The 18,160-nt window shown below is 41.5% G+C and overlaps 1 protein-coding gene across 1 annotated transcript; it reads left to right on the forward strand.

Moving 5' to 3' along the window:
* Positions 1-737: 737 nt before the first annotated feature.
* On the forward strand, positions 738-16,954 carry uba2 (ubiquitin-like modifier activating enzyme 2). The gene is made up of 17 exons (XM_034205932.1): positions 738-1,038; positions 1,834-1,917; positions 2,061-2,131; positions 2,220-2,284; positions 2,386-2,486; positions 4,045-4,166; positions 4,335-4,402; positions 4,532-4,653; positions 6,300-6,399; positions 7,122-7,270; positions 7,440-7,533; positions 7,703-7,815; positions 10,405-10,560; positions 11,742-11,838; positions 12,395-12,500; positions 12,630-12,772; positions 15,795-16,954. The coding sequence occupies exons 1-17, from the start codon at positions 898-900 to the stop codon at positions 16,022-16,024; spliced, it is 1,962 nt and encodes a 653-aa protein (XP_034061823.1). The 5' UTR covers positions 738-897; the 3' UTR covers positions 16,025-16,954.
* The last annotated feature ends 1,206 nt before the right edge of the window (positions 16,955-18,160 follow it).

Consider the following 18,160-nt stretch of genomic DNA (forward strand, 5'->3'; position numbering starts at 1 on the left):
ACCTTTTTTTTTTTTTTAAATAAAAAATTCTGTTTCCCTCAAACTTTGCGTGACCTCCCTGGCGCCCCCTGGGGGGTCGGGGCCCCCACTTTGAAAAACACTGGACTAAGTGACCATGGCAAAGGATCTAGTTGTACTCTTTTCCTTACTAAATAAAACTAGCCCCCCAAAAAATGGACATTCCTTCTGTTATTCTCTCAAGCTGATTTTTCGGGTGTTTTTGCAAATCCAAGGTATGGATTCTGATATATATTTCATATTTAATTCTGAGATATTTCCTGAGACTTGGCAACCCTTAGTTGATTAGAAGACACATAAAAAAGAAAGATGCAAAGTCTCTCCTCAGAGCTTATTACCTGAAATGATATGATGACCCCTAGAGCAAATGTTGGAAGGGTGCAGCCATAATATCATCATGGATGTTTAATTTAATTCAGTTTTTGCTGTCTTTTATTTATGTTATTATTTTTCTTAAATTAAAGTTATTTGATTATCCAACGTGCCTTTATGTCAAGTTTTTATTGTCTCCATTTAATTTGTGTGAAATTATTTAATACCAGCATGTAAAATAGTCTATTCAAATTGTTGCAGCAACAATGTAGTAGGCTATACAGAAAAAAATAGTACAAAGTATGCCCATTGCATTTACGTTGGTTACTGATAGGAAAACTCCGGATGTGCTTATTTATAATACCTACATCTCAACACCAAACAAACGCACTCTACGTTTCGTTGCGACCATAGACTGGTTGCGACCCGTCCAGAAGAGGGAGCTTTGAACACCACAGAAGAAGTTAATTAACCCGGAAGTAGGCGGGACTCCGGTTCTGTCGAAGAAGAAGCTAGCTGCTAGCCCCTCTGTGCTGCAAGTTCGGATTCTGTCTCTAGCCGTTCAACATGGTCCAACTGGTGGGTCCCCTCCGAAAAGAACTCGCCGACTCCCTCTCCACCTGCAAGGTGCTGGTGGTGGGAGCGGGAGGTATCGGCTGCGAGCTCCTGAAGAACCTCGTCCTCACCGGCTTCAAGAACATCGAAGTGGTCCGTCTCACTTGTGTTTGTGTGTATGTTAGCTAGCTAGCTAGGTCTTTGTGCTACCCAGACAGCGCCTGGGGTTTTTCGGGCTGAGGCTAATTGCCGGGTCGTGACATTCCAAGAAGTAACACATACATTCGTGGTGGTTTCTTGATACCCCTCTGTACCCCAGTGAACAGTTAGGTGTCCATGCTCCCGCATTAATTTGTATAAATATGGACACCGGTGGAGCATATTCAACTGAAGCATTTGGCGCCATTAACAGTGCTAAGTTAGCTAGTAAACTTATTTCAGATGCACTGTAATTTGGACGCCCCTTTGTTTATATGCGTCAGGTCATTTTATTCTTATTTTTTCCCATAATGTGTTGCGTATTTCTGACCCACTGGATCAGAGAGAAGTGTTTAGAAACATTTGAAGATTATGTGTCGTTGGGGGGTGCCGGTACACTGAATATTAATATTGATTAATACATTCTCACCATTATTAATTTTCTCAGTAAATGAGCAGAAAGTACGGTGGCCCTGAAGTGCAAGACACCACAGCATTTCAGGAAACACCACAGCATTTCAGGAAACACCACCATTTCAATACAATTAATTGTGCAGCCCCTATTCTGGAATGTTAAGAAGTTTAGAGGCCCTTATTAGTGGAACTGTTCCTGTTTGTCTATCTGCACAGACATATTTCTGTCCAAAATAAAATCAAAACAAATTGCTACATCCAATGCTTTGACAGGTACATTGTAGCTGCCTGATTCTGATATGTCACATGACATCACAACCATATTGATTTTTGCAGATTGACTTGGACACAATTGATGTCAGCAACCTGAACCGACAGTTCCTCTTCCAGAAGAAGCATGTCGGCAAGTCTAAAGCACAGGTATGAGATCCTCAATGAACCTCTGTCGCTGCTCGTTATAGAAAACAATGCCGAAATGCATTCTTTCTGTAACACTACACCGTAGTCTGAAACATTTTTGGTGTGCTGTTTCTCTTGCTCAGTTGGTTTGTGTTGTTTTGCAGGTGGCCAAGGAGAGTGCATTGACGTTTTGTCCCACTGCAAATATCACTGCCTATCATGACAGCATCATGAAGTGAGTTCCTTTTGTTTCTTGTTCTATTTAATTTGTAAACTTAATTAAAGAGTTTGGAAACGGATGGTGTTTTTTTTTCTCCCAACAGCCCTGACTACAACACGGAGTTCTTCAGACAGTTCATCCTGGTGATGAATGCTCTGGATAACAGAGGTATGTTCTCATGTGACCTCACCTCCCACACATAGTGTGTTCCTCCTAACTGCCAACACATTCAAATAATGAGGAAAATAAAACACTTTCTGTCTCCATAGCGGCTCGTAACCATGTGAACAGGATGTGTTTGGCAGCAGACATCCCTCTGATAGAGAGTGGCACAGCCGGATACCTTGGACAAGTCACAGTCATCAAGAAGGTAGAACATGCACTTCATTCTTTTACTTGTAATGACATCAACAGAGTGGTGCAGTGATGTCTTTTTGTAGGTAGACCCAGAAAGTAGCAATTGCTTACTTGACAAAAAGCAAGGGGATTTTCCATTGGATTTTAGAATTGTGCGGAAAATTTGTTCTGTCAGAAAAATCATGTTTATGATACTTACATTTTTTGTTCGGCAGGATAATCTTCTCACATTAACACTGCTATATTATTTATAAAACGTAAATTCAATCGCCAAAATCTATCCATTAAAATATGATGACCACCAACTAGGGCTGTGCGATTATGGCAAAAATCATAATCACGATTATTTGGTCAATAATTGATATCACGATTATTTTGACGATTATTCATTGACCATTTATTGAACTTTAAAACAAATAATATTTTACCAATAAACAAGATCAACAAATATGTTGGAGCGCACTTCCAAAACCATACTAAACATATATTATTAATATGATAAATAAAAATAAATTAGACCAAAATAAATTAAATCCAATATGTTGCAGTGCACTGTCACAACCTACTGAACACTCCTTAACATATAGCCAACATTTTGGTAAAACATATTCATTATTCCACTCAGTTAAACGTTGAAGGCTGGCCCACCGTCATGGTCCAGAAGTAACAGGAAATAAATGTTGAACTACAATTTAAGACCAAATAAAAATGTTTTGGCCACCATGGTAAATGCTGGTAGGGCTGCTCATGTCATCTCTTAAAGATGTTTTGCAAGAAACACCAGCCTGTTTACATGGTCTGGTTTCAGAGATGAGCGCAGGCAGGGGACGATATTGCCACCTGTACTGAAGACCCTCAGCCACGCCCCGACACATGGGGTGACGTCGGCCAATCACAAAGCTTTGATGCGTTCAAGTGCATTATTCTGGCACAGGAAGATTATGTTACAGGACATTAACGATAAAACAGAATATTGTTGTTCTATTTTTAGACACATCTCGCGATCGACTGGTTGGGCACCCCTGGGCTAGACCATAGGTCCGTTGTGGTCGCAAAGTAGTCAGCTGAAGCCACATCTCTCTCAACTTCCCCACGGCATTTGTCACATAGTGCAGGCAGCGCAGACCTGCTGAAATAATACCGAGACGGCATCGCGTAACGCTTGTCCAACGTGTTGACAAGTTGCTTAAAGCCCTGGTTGCTAACAGTGCTAACTGGGCACATATCTTTAGCGATGTGGAATGTAATGGCAAAGTACTTGCAAATAGTGGAAATAGTTTTACCCTTCTTTTTAACTAGTTGCTGCTCTTGTTCTGACATCTTCGCTCGCGCTGAACACTCACAACACATGTCACTCCCACGTGGCCGAGTGGGCTTTTAGGGAGGGGCGAAAGCGCACCCAGCAAAATAATCGTATTTTGTCAATTATGCTGTTTTCATAATCGTCGCAAGCCATAATCGTAATCGCGATTAAAATACGATTAATCGCACAGCCCTAGCACCAACTATACTGCCTCTCACTATGTCTGTGTCGCACTTTTTCCTTCTTTTATTCCTTTCCGCTGCCTCAGGGACTGACTGAGTGCTACGAGTGCCAACCTAAACCCACCCAGAAAACCTTCCCAGGATGCACCATCAGAAACACGCCGTCTGAACCCATTCACTGCATTGTCTGGGCCAAGTACCTCTTCAAGTAACACTCAATCTCATTCTAACTAAGAACAAGCATCATTAAAGTTGAATTGGTTTCCGACATAGATGCATTGCACTATAAAACCTAACTAGACTAGCTCTTAACAATATAGACCAGTATGCTTTATTCTTATTGTCATTTCTCTCGGTTTGTTTATTGCCACTATAGTCAGCTTTTTGGTGAAGAGGACGCAGATCAAGAGGTGTCACCCGACACAGCGGACCCAGAGGCTGCATGTGAGTGAGAGCTTGGCAATGCATTTTTTTCCCAATATCTGTTATTTTAACAGAATGGATAGTGATACAGCAGGAAATACACACCTAGCCTACTTTAACATATGTGTGTGTAATGTGTTCTGTAAACAGGGAATCCTGAAGACACAGCAGCTCGCGCCACAGCCTCAGAAAAGGACGGGGACATCAAGCGAGTCTCCACCAAGGAATGGGCCCGCTCCACAGGATACGACTCCGTTAAACTCTTCCACAAGGTACCAGTCAAAACATTTCAATTGCAGCCCCTGAAAAAGTTTATTGGACACGCAAAATATATCTTTAACTTTACACAGGGTTCGTACAGGTGCTGGAAATCCTTGAAAGTGCTTGACATTTTATGAGGTGTTTTCAAGGTTTGAAAAGTGCTTGAATTTGGGATAAAGTGCTTGACATTGTAAATGCTATACTTCGCTTTTTAGATGAAAATAAAGAAGTCTGAGCGCGCTTAATTGCTTCACTTCTACATAAAACAGCTCCGCTGCGGCCTTCCTGCGCTATGCGCGCGACCTGCAAGTGTTTGTGTTACGTGTGACCTGGGCATTCTGATGAGTGATAGATGACTGTGCCAGGAGGTTGCAGTTTCAACGAGCGTTGGCTAGCAGAAGACAAATACAAGCCATGGCTAAGACGAGGGTCAAGCCCACGAGTAGCCTCCTGCAAAGTTTGCAACATAACGATGGGAGAGTCTGCGCTGACGAGCCACATGAAAGGTACGCCGTAGTAGAGCATTTTAGATTAGGCTAACGTTGCATGTTACGTTTGTTGAAGCTAACGTTAGCTAGCTGAATAGCTAACTCGATTGAGTGATAATAATAATTGCAGGGGACAATCATTTCAGAGGAGCGTACCTATGTTATGTGCGTTACAGTCGCCATCCTGTGGTGTTCAGAGGATGAAGCACTCACGGCATTTCGTGTGATAGTCACGAAATATAATCTATTGATTCGACACAGAGCGATTTTGAAAGCACAGTATTTCTACTGGTAGTATGTTTCGTACCTAAACCAAATGTGACTTGCTCTATCGAAATCAGTCACATTGACGCGAAGACACATTTTCGTTTGTATTACAGGTCTGGGGGAAGCTCGCGAGTGTGTTTGTATTGTGTTTGTGTACCGGGGAACCACTCACAAGAAACACCGGCTGTTGTTATGCTTCTAGCATTTACATGTAGAAAAGCTAAAGCAGAAGTCAGGGAAACTCAGATCATTGTGACAAAGATTGACATCAGGGCACAGGTCAGAACTTGGGCTACATACAATAGAAGGTCCAGGATGAACATGCACATTGCCCGATATCATCAGTAGTAATACAATCAGCACGGCCAAGAGCTAGCAGTGAGTCACAATGCCTAGTTTGTTTTGTGCGTACATGACAGTGGAATGTAACGTAATCATCTTGTGTAGAGACCTCATAATCACACATGATAGTAGTGGAGGCGAATAACGCAAGGAAAAAGCAGTACAGTTTGGGATTAGCCATTGTTAGTCCAGTAGGTAGGAAGCAGCACTCACCCAGAGGTCAACAGTCCTTGGTTGCATAAAGAACATCTCATTTAATGTGAGGTAGGGAAATAATCATTTGAGTATAAATATGTAATTTACAACAGCTGTAAGATGCTTGAAAATGCTTGAAAAGTGCTTGAATTTGACTTTGGAAAAGGTGTAAGAACCCTGTTTACAAATGAACAAAGAATGGGTTAATTTGGCCCCACATGTGATAGTAAACTTAGTAAGATTCTCGAGCGGTGGATTCAAAGTTGTCTCGGCCGATTTATTGTTAATATTTACATACAGCATTTCTGCAAGACAGGTGGTTAATACCAATACAGCAACAAGCTTTGTTCTGATTTGCTCCCCAGCTTTTCAAAGACGACATCAGCTACCTGCTGACCATGGACAAGCTGTGGAAGAAGAGGAAAGCCCCGACACCTTTGGACTGGCACCAGCTGAGGAACAGTGGTACGTTTGTTTACATATCAATGTCAGAGGCAACTTGACAACTACCTGTTAGAGGCTTGTTTGCTGCTTGCTCATTCCACCTGGTTGAGAACCTCTGTTCTCCCAAAAATGGCAGTGACTGTTGCATGTTAAGCAATAAACCAAAATCCTAAATGATCACAATCAAAATAAGAAACGTGGAATGGCATAGCAGCTATAGGTGTGAGTGTTGTGCGTTACAAAAGCCAAACATGTTAACTACTTGAAGAACAACAACTTGTCTGTCAGGAAAACAGTGAGCATGTATCTGGAATGCAAACTAGTTTAGCTTTAGGGTGAGCAGAAGAGTTTTCCCTCACAAACAACATGGAACCAGATCTGTTATTAAATGTATGTGCAGAGAAAAAAGCTTTTATAAAAACGGTACCACATGCTGCAGAAAAGGAGATCTTCTGAAGCATTTCACAAATGATGTTAACTTTCCAACTAGACAGCTGTTTTAAGTTGGTGACTTCATGCTTAAAATGGGGTTTACGTCTGTTTGTGTTTGTACTTTCAGATAGGGCTGGCAAAAAGAAGTCATTGCAATCATTTTTTACTGATATTGCAATTGCTAATATAATCATTTTAGAGGGAAAATATTAGTTCTGTGTTTGACAAGCACACCTCCAACAACATCAGAGGTCTGTCTCTGGCGTTAATTTGTTAACATTCCTATGTTCATCCATCTTGTTGGTGTGCAGGTCCTAAGGAGGAGTCTGTGGGCTCAGGTTTGAAGGACCAGCAGGTTCTGAGTGTTTGGGGTCTTTGTAAGATGTTCCAGCACAGTGTGGAGACCCTCCGCACAATGCTGCAGGAGAAAGGAGAAGGAGCCGAGCTGGTGTGGGACAAGGTAACGCACAAACACAGACTAATGAAAAGTTATTTGAGAAACCATAGAGTAACATACACCCGTCTATATAGGTCGATATGATATCAGCTTCACGTCTCAATACACAGCCATACTGAAATGTTAGTGACACACAGATACATGAGCTTTCACTGCCTCCTCTTGTTCTCAGGACGACGCCCCAGCCATGGACTTTGTTACAGCAGCAGCCAACCTTCGTATGCACATCTTCAGCATGAACACGAAGAGTCGCTTCGACGTGAAGTGTACGTTTATTGTCTCACATCTGGAATCAAATCATTAATGTAGAAATGACCTCGTTTGATTTAATAATGAAAATGTTCTTAATTGGTTTTACATATCTTAACTGCATTCTATAGTTGTAGTGCACATTCAGATGCCCCTAATTCAAAGTGTTGTCTTTGTTTGTTTCAGCCATGGCAGGGAACATCATCCCAGCTATCGCTACAACCAACGCTATCATCGCTGGACTCATTGTGCTGGAGAGCTTGAAGATCCTGTCTGGTGAACTGGAGTCCTGTCGCACGGTGAGTACCAGAACTGGTTAGTCCAGTCAAATGTCACAGCCTAAGATATGCCCCTTTCACACCAGCGCTTTTTCCTGTTCACACCGCAGCGGCGCCGGCTCTTAGCTCCGGAATCCGGTTCACTTCCAGCTCCAAAAAATTGTCGGTCTAGAGGCAAGAGCTTCGGAGCTAAGAGGTGGCGTCGCTTACGTCTCTCTTACGTCGAGGCGTGCAGGAAACTAAACCCTCCTCCCCTGAACATGGGTCGACTGTCATGCCTGCCTACAAGCAGTAGTGCTTATAACGGTACGTCCACACAGCAGATTTTCAAAAATCTTGAAAATCTTGGAGCTGGGCGTGTCTGAAAGCTTGGGGATTTCGCGACCAACAACCAATCACATGAATCTCCCGCCCCCGACATACAAAGCAAAAAACCCCGGTTCTTCTCCACTATTTCTTTTAACATTTTGAACATTTATGAGATTAATGTCTATGGTGCTATTTTATGCTACATTCCATGCTGGCTAATGATACTGTCTATGCTTGCTAGCAACGAAGTAAACTAGCAACGAAGTAAACTGGATATAAAATCCCCAAACAAGCGAAAACCTACCAGTTTCACCCACTGCCTCTGCCACCTCCCTCCATGCCTGGTTCCTCCGGTTTGTATCCCGGTAAGTAAATAGGGACTGGTCATAAAGAACCGGGTGATTTGCTACCGCAATAACTAACTTCTCCTCCAGTTTTGTTAGGAATATAGAATGAACTGCGGTCTGGTTCTCCCAGCTTGCACGCGGTTTGATTGGCTAGCGCTTGAACTGTCAGATTTGCATAAACGGATCTGATTGGCTGTCGCTTCCAGCTCAGCCTCAAAAGTTGAACATTGTTCAACTTTGGAATCCTGAACATCCTGGAAATCTTCGCCTCGCCCCCCCACAATGCAGTTCGGCGACAAGCGAGGGAAAGTGACGTCATCCCCATTCAAAGTCAATGGGCGGAGACGCGCTGGAAGCGGTGGACAAATCGCCAAAAGCTGCTGTGTGTACGGGCCGTAAACATACTTTATAAAGTCAGGCAACACTAACCAGGCTTCGTGTGATTCTGTTTATTTGTACCTTACTTTGACCATCCGTTCACTGTTATTGATCATTGTGGAGAGAGGCAGACGTTTTGTTTTGTATTATAGCAGCTATCGGATGGAATCAATACATGGGCTGCACAGGTTGTCGTGTCCGACTATCACAAGTAGAATCATAATAAAAATACGCCGGTAAAATGTGCCTGTAGAAAACGGTTTATGCCACAATAGGATAGCAATAGCAAGTAGTCAGTTTAGCTTCGGTTGCTATGCTAACATCACTCATTTTATACCAGAGAAACTTTCATAACAGCGTTGTGATGCCAAACAGCGTCAATTCAGACTGACACACATTCACTTAGGCTAAGGGGAACTGGGGATATGTATCAGCTGCTTGTGTGAGTCGGACAGTGAATACTTTAGAGCGGCCGCTGCAGTGTGAGCTAACCGGGAGCTAACGGGAGAATAAACTCCCGTGGAAGAGCAGCCAACACTGCAGCGGTTGGTAAATGCTGCTGAAACACATTAATAAACAATGAACCACGGCACTCTGGAGCAAAGTATAAGGTTGGAGAAGTCGTTATTTAATTTATTCTGGCTTCGTGTGATTAAAAGCAACACGATCATCGACCCGACGCAGTTCCCCGTTGTTGTGAGCGCCGTAATGGCGTTGGGGAGCAAATCAGCGATGTAAACGGTGACGTCATGACGCAGCAGCGGCAGCACCAGTCGGGCTCTGGGCGGTGTGAACAGAGCGGGAGCAGAAAAGGGAAACCGGAGCTGAACCAGAAAAGCTCCCGCTCGGAGCTAGAAAGGGAAAAGCGCTGGTGTGAAAGCCGCAATAGTCACCTGTGGTTAAAACATGTTTATTTAACTACACTATGCTAATGGTTAAACGGTTTAGAACTAAGAAAGAAAACCTGAGCGAGACCGAAAGGAGCGGCTTGTCGCTAAAAAGACAGTGGTTGGTCCACCTTAAAGTGCAGCCTACCTTAAGTAAGCATGAGTTGTTGCTAACTTCAGAGCTAACTATGTTTTCTTTAATCAGCAGTTTCTGAAGGCAGTCTTGCGGAGCAGTAGCATTTTGTTCACTGATAAATAAACTGTACACGCAGTGCTTTGTTAACAGCTATATTCTTTATTTATATTTGACACACTTGGCAGCCTTGCATACATTGATAGATTAACACTTACCTTATAATAAAACGTAATCAACTTGAATCGGCTGGTTAGTGTTATTGATGAATCCCTGTTTTCCCCCCCCCAATATCTCTGCCATTGTTGGCCTCTTTCTGCTAATGCGTCCCCTTGCTGAAGCAGTCTGTGGCTGAGTAGTCTTCCATAGGCAGACGTAAATTAAGATTTTCCTTTTAGTTCTTGCTTTTTTCCGTCGGCAGATCATTAAATAATCACATCGAATGACAAACTGCCAAAAAAACCTCTGGCGTACTCCGCCTTCCAGCAATATATTCCTTACTACTAGCTCTGTGTTTTTCCACCTTTCACATTGGTCTTTCTTCCCTCTTGTCCAGATCTTCCTGAATAAGTGTCCCAGCCTCAGGAAGAAGCTGCTGGTCCCATGTATCCTGGATCCGCCCTGCGCCAACTGCTACGTCTGCGCCAGCAAACCCGAAGTCACGGTCAAACTGAACGTCCACAAAACCACTGTCCTCTGTCTGCAGGACCGGGTAATACGATGAACCTGTTTTACACCAACATGAAGGGGTGCTTTTGTCATTTATCCACAAAGATCTTGAACACAACTGAGTTCTAAATTATGCCAACTCTTTGTTTATTAAAAGTATTACAACTTTCCACCGCTTCAGTTCAAACGGAACATTTCTTCAGGTCATAGCTCCCACACTACACAAGATGTTCTTACTGTGCTCTTGGATGATTCTCAATTTCTTTTTGTAAGACCCAAATATGGGGCATCTCTCAAAAAGTACCAGGCCCTGCCAACACACAAAATACACATCAAAATAAGAAATAAAAAATGTGCAATAAAATCTAGTCATACCATTTAGCAAGAATAAATCAGCTTCTGTATGTACATAGAACATAGCTATAGATAACATGGAATGTAAAATGAAATGCTGTACATTAGAATAAATACTGTATACGGATGACAATATATAAAGTAGATGTAAATATTTGGAATGTATAGATAAACAGTGTATTATAGACATATGCGAGTGGTGAGCTCAGGAGAACAGTCTTACAGCTTGGAGAATCATTGAGAATATAACCTACATTACATTGTGTTTATCGAATGAGGAATTATTGTTGTTGAATTGTAACAATTGCCTAGATCAGGGGTGTCAAACTCGAGGCCCGGGGGCCAAATCCAGCCCGTGAATTCATTTTCTGTGGCCCCACAAGAGCTTGCAAAGAATATAATATGTTTATTATACGGTTACATGCCGATTTACAGAAGCACGTTGCCAATAAACTACATGTCCCACAATGCATCTCAAATTAGACTTTTTTTCCTTAGAATTTGCCTTTTTTTCAGAATTTGGCTTTTCTTTTTAAATCATATTGTGACATGCGCACTGAAGAGACTTGCAATTATTTGCCCCAGACTTCTTCTTTCAGACGTAGTTATTACCCTATCTGATAATAATCCAATGCAGAGGCAAAAATGTAATATAATACATATTTTATATATATATATATATTAAATATTTATATGTATTTTCATATAGTCTTAAAGTTACAACCAGCCCTTTGAGTGCAGCCATAATGCTAATGTGGCCCGCAATGAAATTGAGTTTGACCCCCCTGGCCTAGATGGTGTAATGTATCTGCTGTAAATGTTTATTATTGCCCTACTTGTGGTTGACTGGATTTTGTTTGCTTTAATCAGATCCTAAAGGAGAGGTTCGGCATGGTGGCTCCAGATGTTCAGATAGAGGACGGGAAAGGGACCATCCTCATCTCCTCAGAGGAAGGAGAGACAGACGGTAAGGAGGAAGCGGGAACAACGCAATGCATCACATGCAGCAATTCTTCATCTCCACAACAGAGGGCGGTCTGGCTGCGTTTGTTAATAAATAATCTAAAAACACATTCTGTCCAAAAAGGGGGAGGAAAAGAGGAAATAACAAATAAAAACATTTAGCATCTCTGTTAATGTGTGATTAGACAACTGTGTCTACATGCTCGGTTTAAGAAGAGTTTGTCATTTCAAATGTATAAAATAAAAAGAGCAGTTCTGGATTTCATCCTGTAGCCGGGCACTGACAGAATGAGTGAGATGCTCATCAGAGAGAATGATGCTCAGAGTAATGAAACAAGAACAACTTTTATTTTTTTGAGAGTTGTGGATTGTTTATAAATGTAACAAGAACGCACATCAAATTCAGTTGATGATGAAAAACTGGAAATGTATTTGGGTTTGATTTCCTTTAAATGATTTGGTATTCCTGTATGACAGAATGGATTATGCCTACATGTCAAGAACTACAAATACATGTTTTTAGGTGTAGGTGTAACACCATTCCTCTCTGTCCTCCACAGCCAACAACCACAAATTTCTCGCCCATTTCGGGATCCGCAATGGCAGCCGCCTCCAAATCGATGACTTCCTCCAAGACTACACACTCCTCGTCAATGTCCTGCACACGTATGTCCCTCTGTGAATGTGCTTTGATGAATGAAATGCATTGTGAACAGGCAAATGTGTTACATTTGCCTGATTTGCTTTGAATGGTGACTTAACAGAATAACTATTAAAGTCTGTCTTCTTTGGCAGTGAGGAACTGGAGCGGGATGTGGAGTTTGAAGTCGTAGGTGAAGCCCCGGACAAAGCTCCGCCCCCTCAGCCAAACAAGGAAGAGGTTAACAGCGTCACTAACGGCAACAAGGACTCTGCCCAGCCATCCACCTCTTCTAAAGGTCAGCATGAGACGAACACTTCATTTATTTCTAGTTTAATATGGTATTAAGTGTCTTTGTTAAATTCACTGAGCAGGAATGTATAAGCTATATTTCATTTTTTTCCCAGTGAGTGTGTGTACGGGCCTTTATTTTATGTGCAGATATAAGAACCATATCTGTGAATCTAAAGTCCTATCAAAAACCAATGCACTGCAAGTGCTTTGTAATAGCAATTGACAACTCTAGAAAGTTATGCTGATTTGTTCTCTTTTACTGTAACAATGGCAAGGTAAACAGTCAAATAAAGCTTTCATGTTACAAACTAATCAACTAGGAATTTGCTCTCTCTCCAATTTGGTTGGCCAACACCTTCAGTGTGCGAAAAAGTACACGTCCCACCGTCCGGGACGTGTTATTTATGATATCGGACAAGTAGATCTTTCAATTGACTTGTCCGGCGGACAAGTGACGTTTTTCGCCCTCATTTATTGACAAATTATTGATACATTCAGTTTACAAAAGGCAGAAGTCATTCGCAAATTGTCTGTGTCCGCCATTGTTCGGGGCGGGACCATGGATGTATAATAAGAACGACGGTGCAGGTGCAGACGGTGCAGCACAGTGGCAGGGTTGGGAAGCAAAACTCAGTTCCGAGTAAGAACAAATAACAATTGTCCGGTACCGAGATTAATAAGAGTTGTGAGGACAGGAGGCGAGGCCGAGCAGCTCTCTCTCTCTATGCTCCGTATCATGGTGCAGCTCAGCGTCTCTCTCTCTCTCTCTCTCTCTCTCTCTCTCTCTCTCTCTCTCTCTTTCTACACACAGCGGATCCGCTGCCCGTGTAACAGCCTCATCCTTGTCAAACTTTCTTATGTTCTTTCTCTAACACGTAATGAAGGTTATTAAGCGTTTTAGCTCCTGTGTTGTTAATATTGACCACCATGTCCTTTATGAAGTAAAGCAGCCTCCCTGTCTGTGTCCTCGCGCTGTCCTCACATCCCCGGCCCCCCAGACTCCGAGGAGCACAGGGATGTCACTATTGTTTATGAAGCAGGGTATAGAAAGTAGCTATATTATTGAAATGAAAATACTATTTATTTACTTTTACAAACAGTGAGCAGCTGGGCAGCTGCAGCATGTGTATTGCAGGACATGGGTAAGCGTGCAAGCGTCTTTGAGTTGTAGAAAAGCGCTAGGCCTATAGGCTATAAATATAATGTATTATTATTATTAGGTTATGTCCTATGTGTTGGACATGTGTGGTTGGACTCTGTCTCACAGGCAGGTTGCAGTGTAACATCAGAGGACACTGGGCCAATTGTACATTCTCAAACTGCACCACTTAGAACTAACTAAACAATGCAGAGATTATTTTTATATAATTGTATTCAATAACCGTAAGAAATTAAACGGTATGAAGTGATTTGTAAATAGGAATACAGATTTGACTTAATGTTTTCATAAATATATTTTTCTCCCAGTTTGTCATGGGACTTATTTTTACCCTCTTAAGAACCGGAATGGAGAACCGAAAATAACCGGAATCGAAAAGCAGAACCGGAATCGTTAAAATCCAAACGATACCCAACCCTATGTGTGATGCAGTAAAATCTTACCGCTCACTTACGTTGAGCGGTGTCGTAAAAACCGTTGGAAAATGTAAAATACGATGACGAAGAAGAAGATTCCAGTGGCCCCAATTTGTGTCCATTCTGGACAAGTGAAACATGTATTCGGACAAGTAAATTGCCAAACTCACTTGTCCATGGACAAGTACTCTCTAAAACTTTTTCTCACACTGACCTTCCATTGCATTCAAGAAAGAAGTTATGCTAGTTTCAAGGTGGCCTTGGTTAATGTATTTTTTCCTCTGTGCCATCACCCTCAATGCATACACGGACTGGTCCCATTCAGATTAGGGGAGCTGCCTTTTTTTACTTGAAAATATACATTGATTAGTATTTTTTTTTTTAAGTATCTGATTCCAGTGGTTTAAATGTAAATGTTTTGTTTTTTTACATCTCTTTAACAGAAATATAGCCATTTGAGCATGTTATCTTGGGTTTTGCGAAAAACGTATCTGCATATTCTTTTGTTTTGTTTTTATAGACCAAACAACTCATAGACTCGCTAAAATAACCTTCCTTGCCAGAAGGTGGTACAGGTTTGCAGGTGGAGGACTGCAGTTTGACACTGCCTGTACTGAGGCTCTGTCATAGGATGATTTAAGCTTGGCGTGATGCATGGCCTCTTCTTGAGTCTTAAGTCGTCTTTAGCTGATCTACAACAACAGAAAATAATTGCTGTGGATCTACAAAACGTACTTTATGAAGACGTCAATAGAGTGGTGCAGGGATGACGTATTTACCCGGAAGTAAGCTGCGCTCGGGTTCCCTCGACAGAAAGCAGTGGGATTTCTCCATAGGATTTTGGAAAATAGCTGGAAATAAGGTCTGTGGAAAACGAACCTGTTTGATAAATGCACGTTTTGTTCAGCCGGATAATATCCACATGTCTACCCTACTTTTATCATTTTCGAATCATAAATCTAATCGCCTGAAGCAAAATGCTAACGTTATGCTATAAAGGAACTACAGCAGGGTCGCACGACTTCAACGTCACGCCAACTTAAGATCGATATTCAAACATACAGATTGTAAATGGTACCAGTTGAAGTGTTTGTTTGAACAGTTTGCAGGAGGCAGGTAGAGGAGTGTTTACGTGTTCAGTGTAATGACGTACAACGTCCTCCACAACTTCTGTAGTCCTATTCAGTCACTTGTTAACAACCATCGTTTTTCAGACACGTAAACTCTTCAAAAGTCACCAGTTATTTTCCAAAAACATGTTCAAAAAACCGTTGACTCTGAGACGAGAGAACCGGAAGTGGTCAAATGCTAACTCACTTCCGGGTTTTAGGACTCGACACTGCACCTCTCTATCGCAATTAGTTGTTTGTTTTGAGCATTCTGGTGTTGGTGGAAACAAATAGTAGTTGTTTCTTCACCATCTGTAAACACTGTTGTCCTCCACCTTTCAGCTCCGGCAGACGATGATGACATCATGATCGTTGAATCTGACGAGGAAGGGGCGTCGTCCAGCTCGGCAGCAGCAGCAGCACCATCCAGCGCCACCAAAAGGAGGCACTCAGACGCAGAAACCGGAGAGTCCTCCAGCAAACGTTTACGAATGGACCAGTCGGGTGCAGCTGCTGCCCCTACCAATGATGATGATGATGATGATGACGATGACATCATCGCTCTGGACTAACCCCTCCTGCCTGAAGGACTGAGAACTCTTTGAACGCTTACCGTTTTGACTCGAGACTGACAGGTTTGAATAAAACACCTCTTTTATGAAGAACAATTTACTGCCCTGCTTCATCTTTCGACACCTCCACCCCCCAACTCTGTGTTTGTGCTTTCATACTCCAGCCGTTCTGACATGATGCTGTAAATAGACTTTACATTTTTTAATGTTTTGAAAAAAACTGTAAACTTTTGTTATCCATATTATTCACTGGTCCCTATAAAATACATTTTGTTTTTGGTATTTTTTTATAAACGTACTGTATTTTTCAGTCAGGGTGTTTTTGTGGTCAGGTAACAAAAACCCAAAACATTTTCTTGGATTGTAATGGTTGGTTGTAAAGGGACGGTGAGACCCAGGATTCTGCAGCTTGTGCTACTGTAGGGGAGATACAGATGGAAAACGGCCATGATGTTCAGGGGGGTTGTTGGTCTGCTACCTCTTTTCTAGAGGTAAGATGTTTTGGATGCATTTTCGTAATCATGCCTTCCAAAAGTATGCAACAATGAGGTGTCCAGCTTTTAGGAAAGGGAAATAAAAGGGACAAAAAAATAGTTTAGGTGTATCCTGAAGGCTAATGATACAGGCTAGTAGTAGTTTAATGTTAACACTATACAGTCCATTTGTATTAGCATAAATTGGTTCTTTTTAAGCAAAGAAGCATTAAGAAAGAAGTGGTTTGACCTGAAGCAGTGGTTGCTTTCATACCGTAGAGGATTCCTTCACTGAATTAACATGATAACCTCTTGCACAATGCACAGCAGTTGAGCTCCTGCGGTCTTCTCCAGTCCATCTCCTGTTTCAGTGTCCATCATTTCATATTTCATTGTGATCTGACTTGTTTTTGAAAGGCTAATGCCACTGGACCAACAATAAACTCAACAAAATGCAGCATGTAGTCTTGTTTATTTGACTCACTTTCAATTTAAAGGGCCCTATTATGTTTTTTGTGTTTTTCCCGTTCCTGTAGTGTGCATGTAAATGGTCTGTAAAGCCTGAATTGCTCGATTGGACTCCTTTTATTTACTTTCATAATATAATGACATCACTAAGTAACACTCTTGTTTCTATTGGCTAGCGCTCTGACAAATTGTGATGAGCTTAGAGGCGGGACATATTTTGGCAGATGACTAATCCCAACAGCTAACCAATCAGAGCAGACTGGGCTCTGGTTTCAGACAGAGGGTGAAAAGAGGTGCTGCAGCACAGGCAGTATGAGGACATTAAAGCATGGAGACATGTCACAGTAGAATACAGATATGAACATGAGCAGAATAGAGCCCCTTTAGTAAAGAAATCCCAATCATTTGGCATGTTTTTACTATACTACATATCCATCCTAATATTATAAACCGTAGAGGGAAAGTGTTCTATGCCATAAGCGCTTGTTTATCGTGACTATGTGAAGGTTCAGAGAAAGAGTCAAAGTAAACACTAATATCACAAGTCTGTTTCTTGTTGTTCTGATCTATTTGCTAGTTTCAGGGATTCAAGTCAGTCATGTGGTCAGCTCTGTACAGCGTCACATTCTTGAGAAGAGTAACCTTTATGCAACACTACATCCCTCCACACAATACACACTACGATAAACAAGCTTGATGATAAATTGTTTACTTAGATGAAATACAGAATAGAAATTCACAATGGAAACAAAACTAAAAATGGTAAACACAAGTACGTTTCATGGACCAACGCAGAAAATACTCTCAGGCTTTTCTTTTCAAAACATGACTTTACTTGCTCTTCATTCAACGATACATAACAAATGTAAAAATGTAATTACTTTATCAGAAAATCTAATTATGATTGTATTAAATATTACACATATTATAAACTACCCCACCAGTCTGTATTACACCATTACACTTAACAGCTGCCTTAACATCATGTATTTCAACTACTTGCAATACTTCAATGTAATATTGTAATAATACTTATGTACGTTACCCGCTGTACAATTTTGAATGAAGCACCTTAACATGTAATGTAACATATTTACAGATGATGTACTTAATTAAAAGCAACATGGTCCTGTAATTTGACAATTTAATTAGCACACCACAATCGGAAAGCAGTGTTAAAAAAACAATAATTAAA

This window comes from Gymnodraco acuticeps, unplaced genomic scaffold (assembly GCF_902827175.1).
Source record: "Gymnodraco acuticeps unplaced genomic scaffold, fGymAcu1.1, whole genome shotgun sequence".
NCBI lineage: Eukaryota > Metazoa > Chordata > Actinopteri > Perciformes > Bathydraconidae > Gymnodraco > Gymnodraco acuticeps.

Excerpts from the sequence above, each read along its gene's own strand:
- uba2 (XM_034205932.1), top strand. The coding sequence starts at position 898 with ATGGTCCAACTGGTGGGTCCCCTCCGAAAAGAACTCGCCGACTCCCTC. Across the intron at positions 6,400-7,121 it reads GCACCAGCTGAGGAACAGTG|GTCCTAAGGAGGAGTCTGTG; the intron begins GTACGTTTGTTT and ends GTTGGTGTGCAG. Across the intron at positions 12,773-15,794 it reads GCCATCCACCTCTTCTAAAG|CTCCGGCAGACGATGATGAC; the intron begins GTCAGCATGAGA and ends TCCACCTTTCAG.